Source organism: Phoxinus phoxinus (assembly GCF_949152265.1).
Source record: "Phoxinus phoxinus genome assembly, chromosome: 8".
In the NCBI taxonomy this organism is placed as follows: Eukaryota; Metazoa; Chordata; class Actinopteri; order Cypriniformes; family Leuciscidae; genus Phoxinus; species Phoxinus phoxinus.
The window spans coordinates 22,741,537-22,748,068 of NC_136883.1; the positions used below are offsets into that span (position 1 = coordinate 22,741,537).

A 6,532-nucleotide genomic window follows, 5' to 3' on the forward strand; every position below is an offset into this window, starting at 1 on the left:
AACTTCATTACTGGTGCTTGCTCAGGCTTAGGGTTATTTAAACAAACTAAGCATTAAACTTTAGTTTTCCACTGAACCTGGACCATTTGTGCTACGGGGAAAAATGACATCACCAAGTCACGTCCCAAAAACTACATAGAAACATGCTAAAAAAAAACATGGCAAAGTGCCAACAAGTTTTGAACAAATGTATGTTTTTTTAAAAGTAAAAAAATATTAAATGCCATAATTTACAGTGGAAAACAGAAAGGAAATACAAATTTTAATTCTAAAAGTCCCTACGTGACATCACACATAATTATATATTTTTGTGTTTTGTGTTGTTTTGTTACATTTTATGTTATTTAGTTAATGTGTTTAATGCATTGTTTTGGTGTCGTGTGTTACCCTGATGGTGTTTTGTTTTCCTATATATGAATATTGGCCATGTTTTATGGACAGGCTACTTAAAAAGAACTCTGATTCATTATGTGGCTTTCTAATAAACCTCCTGTATTATTATGGTAATTATCAGTACATTTGAAAGGTAAAAATCATTTTTAAGTAGATTGATATATTAACATCATATCACTTAATGAAATATACAATTATAAGAAATAAATGATACAGGCATTCCCATAATACCGCCGTCACAGCATGTTTTACGGTGAATTTAGGGCTACCACATCAGCCAGTTTTCTTTTCTGTACAGTTAAAAGTACATTTTTAAAATGTAATACAAGAAACAAAATGCACTTCGATTATGTGCTCATCTTGGTTTCAACCATTATTTGCACAAAATGTAAATATATTTTCTACAGAAATAAAGCTGCTCTTTTATGTTCAAACATTGGAAAAAATGATTCAGAGTTTTCTGTTGGGGTAAAAAATTATAATTTCTGCCTTGTCAGTTTGCAAAAAAAAAAGGTGATAATTTCCACAAATTTAGACACAAAAGTATAGGTTTTCTATTGTTTGGAACTGATTATGTTCACAGTTATTACTGTTTTATTAAGAATAGCTTGTAGAACATAAAATATGCAGTCAACAAAGCTCAGATGGTTTGAAGTTCCCAAAATAGTGCAGAGCTGCCACATTCACACATGCACAACACACACACACACACACACACAACCTCTCTCTCCACCTGAGTGACGGTGCTTATCCATGCCGAGAGTTTTCCAGTCTATCAGACAAAGGACGGACCAGGGTTAAGCTACACCTCCAGCATGCACTAACTCTCTTTCTCGCACGCACACACACGCACGTAAATTCCGTTGGCTTGAATCCCATTACCCAGAATGCCTCAGGCCAAGAGATCAGGGACCGCAAACAGAAAACCACTACCATTTAAAAGATGGAATACTAAACCAATGCAGACAGCTACGGTAAACAAGTATATTCACACTCTCCTTACTGCTTACTGTTGCTCATATTGCACATTATGCTTGCCATGTAGAAAGTGTAACTCTCTTCTGATTGGCTTGTTACAGAAGGTGTCATCCTCACCTGGAGCAGGTTTTGGAATCTCCCTCTGGGGCCTCTGGTGCTGGACAGCAGAACTGGTGCAAGACGGTCTGACTCCTGAAAATGTTCAAATCCACATTACGGCAATCAATCCTATTATTTACATGTCATTTCATTTGTCTTCCTCAAGCACTTATATTAGCTTAGTGTGATGGTACTGAACTAGTTTTGCTTCAGAATCCAGATTATTGGGCCTTAAAGGAGTAGTTCATATGAAGGTATTTTTGGTGCAAATCAACTGAACATGTGACAGTGAAATTTTGTAGAGAATAGCCACACATGTGTATCAGTAAATTTGAAGTCACAGAGAGAAATGTTTTAAGAATTGCAAACTTGTAGACTTTTTTTCACTTCCACAAACACAACTCAACAGTTACACCTTAAATTCTTCATTGCAGGTGGACATATCCTATTCTACAAATCACAAATGAAGAAACTCGTACGCTCACATTTTTGCTATAGTTGCTGCAGTGAATATTGTGCAAAACACATTCACACACCCGCATCAAAATTTAGCTCATCCGCAAATCAGTATGTGAATTCATCCAATGAGAGTTGCACATTACTTGCACATTTCTAGCACAAACACAAGTACATAACTACAACTGCTTGAATCTGCTGCGACGAATCTCAAACACTGTTTTTTTGCTTTCAAGTGACAAGTTTTGTGCGCTCTTTCTTTTGCACCATTGATCTATGTGAAATGTGGAGCAAAAGTGAGTTGTGCATCTGTAGAGGCAGTGGGCGGAGCCTACATGAATATTCATGAGTTTCCCCGGCATGCGCGTGGAACTGCTCATTTTAGTTCACTTGAAAGAAAGAAAAAAAACAGTGCTACTGTAGCAAAAATGTGAGCGTACGAGTTTCTTCATTTGTGATTTGTAGAATAGGATATGTCAATCTGCAATGAAGAATTTGAGAAGGTGTAACTGTTGAGTTGTGTTTGTGGAAGTGAAAAAAAGTCTACAAGTTTGCAACTCTTTAAACATTTCTCTCTGTGACTTCAAATTTACTGATACACGTGTGGCTATTCTCTACAACTACAAATTTCACAGGCGTTCAGTTGATTTGCACCAAAAATATACCTTCATAAGTTCACTTAAAAATTTAAATTAGCCCATTATTTACTCACCCTCAAGCCATCATAGGTGGACAGTATGTGACTTTCTTCTTTCAGACGAATACAATCAGTTATATTAATAAACACCCCAACGCTTCCGAGCTTTATAATGGCAGTGGATTGCGGCCATCAGTTTGAAGCTCAAAAAAGTGCATTCATCCATTATAAAAGAACTCCACACAGCTCCGCGGGGTTAATAAAGGCCTTCTGAAGCGAAGATATGAGTTTCTGTATGAAATATATTCATATTTAAAACATTGTAGTAAAATAACTAGCTTCCGGCCAAACTACTTGTGACGTCAAAATAGCGTAGTGCATCATTGCGTAGCGTAAATATCAACAGTACGTCGCATTACTTGCATAAGTTGCGCTTTACACTTAAGTCGAATCCGTATGTTTGTTTGGCCGGAAGCTAGTTATTTTACTTTATAAAGTTTTGATTATGAATATGTTTCATACACAAACTCATGGCTTCGCTTCAGAAGGCCTTTATTAACCCCGCGGAGCCGTGTGGAGTTCTTTTATGATGGATGAATGCACTTTTTTAAAACTAAGCCGTTATAAAGCTCGGAAGCGTCAGGGTGTTAATTAATATAACTGATTGTATTCGTCTGAAAGAAGGAAGTCACATACTGTCCACCTAGGATGGCTTGAGGGTTGAGTAAATCATGGGTTAATTTTAATTTTAAAGTGAACTACTCTTTTAAGTTAATGTATGCATTTGGTAAACTCTTTCAACCTAAGCAACTTACATTGAATTCAAAGTATACATGTTATCAGTTCATGCATTCCCTGGGAATCAAACCCATGACCTTGGCATTGTTAGCGCCACACTCTTCTACTTGAGCTACAGGAAATGGCAAACAAAATGAGAGCCAGACATTCACTGCAGAAAACATATTATAGTTGGCACAAACCATGGCCTTGATGCAAGTGAGCCTGTATTTAATGTAGTCTGAGTCATATTTCCGTTTACCTTACAAATGGTTATTTGCTCTTCCAGGTGTCTACAACTCTATCAGAACAGACCTGCAGTTGATAACACCGGCCTGCTTGATGCCAAACAACACATGAATTTCGAAATGAAATGTTCACAAAGCAAGGGTATATAAATGGCTGCTCACAATTCTTTCGGAATCCCCAACTCCTTCCTGTTTTCTGTTTCTGTGAGTCTTGTTTGAGCCCTCCGTTGTTGACAGCACATCAAATATGTTTACTTCTCACTCGAGCAAAACACGAGAATGTGAAGTGCTATTAATATAATCACATTTGCATATCACTTCCTTACACTCCTGCTATTGTGGTTATTATGTAATATGCATTATTAATGCAATATCCTGTTGTGCATGTAAAATTCCCAGCTGCTTTTTTGGTTTTAGAAAAAAGCGCACCGCTACATTTATGTTCCGTCATGAGGGTTAGTAAAGGATGGCAGAATGTTGTCTATCGCAAACAGTCCATCTTCACACGCTAATAAAGATGCAACAGTCTCAAAATATACCTGTCATAACCAGACAGGATGATGATAGCGATGTGAGATTAACTTTAATGAGCTGCGTGCATGAGCATAATTCAGCCTTAAAACTCATTAGCAATGAGAGTCTCACACTTCCAGTGCAACTAAATGTATTCTGTCATAAACACACAGCAAGGTAACATACTCTCAAACTCAAGAAAGTGTTTTTTACCCTGATGGAAACGATAATGCTGCAATTAAACAAATCAGAGCAGAATGTATCATTCCAGTTTTGCTCGAGGGGTTAACACACACACACACACACACACACCGAGGGAATACTCTACAAATGCAGCGTAAGATGTGCACTGAAGCAGATGAGCAGCCGTAATGACACACACACACTCAGTCTCTCAATCTTTCTCTCTCATACTGTGGATTAGATTCCAGCTGGCGGATCAAATTCACATACACTATGGGAATGTCACTTAAAGCCTCACTTTATGCATAAATCTGTGTGTGCGCGCATGTAGATCCCAGGCAATAAAGTGTTTTTAAGTGCTTTTTTAAAATGCATTCTTGCAGCAAAATAATCAGGTGCATTAAAAACCTCTTCCTTGAAACCTTTTGCCCTGGTAAGAGTGAATGTACTGAACTAATGCTGACCTATAATCGGTTTTCTTCCATTTTAGAGTGTGGTTATTTCAAGACTGGGCATAGCAGTGCAAACACACACCCGCATAATAACTGATTACACACCCACATGATCTTAAAAAACAGAACGCTGAAAGGTTTTATAAATGCAAATCATCATTCGTTTTATGATCACTGAATTATTGATGTGCAATTGCATATTCACTGTGGCCTGCATAGTGAAATATCTCTGTTATGTAATCCTGTTGGCGCATCTAATCTGCCTCAACATCTCACCGATCTCGTGTTTTCCTAAAGAAAGAGTGATTCGAGAAACTGTGGTAACTCACTCAGATGTCCGTGGATGTCCCACAGCTCGGCACAAGGTGGCAGGTGTCTGTGGGACCAGGGACCTACAGCAGGGGTTCTGAGCGTCATCATCATCATCATCTTCATCAGCAGAGTCCGGACTGGCATTGCTGGGTCCAGCAGGCACAAGCTGCATGTCCAGAGGGGAATGATGCTGTTGCTGCTGCTGAGTTTGAACCGGGGGTGTCCCGGCTCTGCTGGTTCGGGGCAGGCTGGAGGTGCGGGGGGGCGGAGGCGGGTGATAGCGGGGAGGGTGCCGGTGGCTGCTGCTGGAGTCCCGGAGCTGCCGGTTCTCACCCGCTAGATCCTCCAGCCGGCGCTCGAGTATGTCTATCCGGTATCGCTGGGTTTGGATCAGGCTCTGTTGATTCTGCACGATGGCGGTGAGCTCCTTCAGATAGAGCACCGCCTGCAGAGGGTTCTCCAGGAGGCTTGACATCCCGTGCGACGCTCCTCTTGAAAAAGCCGAGCAATAATGTGATCCAAGCAGGGTGTCTCGGTGTCAGTGGGCTCCCCCTGATGTACGGGTTGATATTTAAATGGCTGAACTGAGAGGGTGAGAGAGAAAGAGAGACAGAAAGAGCGCGAGACCCCCTCCTCCGCCTCCACATCCGTGTCCAGAGCGCGCATGAAGGGATGCGCGGAGTGTTGCTGATGCGAGGATGTCCAAACACAGGATTGAAGGGGGCGTGGCCGGATTCACGAGTGACGTCAGGGGGCACGCAATGAGGCGCAATAACAGAGTTTGTTTGGTTTATTGAGTCTAGCTAAGTAATTAGAAATCGAGATCTACTTTGTTTATTAATTTCGTTTTTGTTTATTTTCACACATGATTCGGATTTGTTGTTAATAAAGAATCATCATTATTAAACTGCCTCGACATGGCTCCTTGGTTAAATTTTTTAAAATTAACATCACATGTAGGCCAGCCTACTTATGAACATGTATATTTAAAATGCCTATGCCTAGTCTTATTTTATTGTTACAAATTTAGATTTCTGTTGCTTAGTTACCAAAGGAATCTTCTTTTTCTCCAGCAGAGTGCATTATGATTGTTGCTCACTAATACTCAATGCAAATAATAATAAAAAATATAAAAGGTAATGTGGACATGGTTAGTCATATAGCCTACACTAGCTAATCTTAAACGTCCAAACGTCTTTCCAGTTTACGTATTTAGCATAGGACATGGAATCCAACACAAAGTCAAGTGTTTATTGGTAGATGTTTATTCTTTCATAATTATTTTAATATTCTATAGACCAACACAAAATGTAGCCTACAGAAAAATACAAGAGGAATGCAATGAGGAATGAATCAACATTTTAATAGCATTTTAATGAACATTTTATTTACATACTGATATGTTTAAAGATTGTAAACTTTCAAATTTGCTTTGTTTTTATTATTTTATTGTGCGTTTTTTTCCCCTGTTGTTACGCGTCGAC

General features: G+C 39.2%; 1 protein-coding gene and 1 long non-coding RNA gene across 4 annotated transcripts in view; one reads left to right on the top strand and one right to left on the bottom strand.

Annotated features, from left to right (window-relative positions):
- LOC307002654 overlaps positions 1-220 on the top strand; it is a 1,550-nt gene extending 1,330 nt beyond the window's left edge. The window contains exon 3 of the long non-coding RNA XR_013798514.1: positions 1-220. This exon is cut by the window's left edge and continues 615 nt beyond it. This is a non-coding gene — a long non-coding RNA (uncharacterized lncRNA).
- iqsec3b (IQ motif and Sec7 domain ArfGEF 3b) overlaps positions 1-5,808 on the bottom strand; it is a 25,910-nt gene extending 20,102 nt beyond the window's left edge. For all 3 annotated transcript variants that reach the window (XM_079620483.1, XM_079620484.1, XM_079620485.1), the window contains exons 1-2: positions 5,066-5,808; positions 1,489-1,563 (exon numbers count right to left, since the gene is read on the bottom strand). In XM_079620483.1, the coding sequence (XP_079476609.1) occupies positions 1,489-1,563; positions 5,066-5,523 (533 nt within the window). In that variant the 5' untranslated portion in view covers positions 5,524-5,808. The remainder of the gene's footprint in view (positions 1-1,488; positions 1,564-5,065) is intronic.
- Positions 5,809-6,532: the final 724 nt, after the last annotated feature.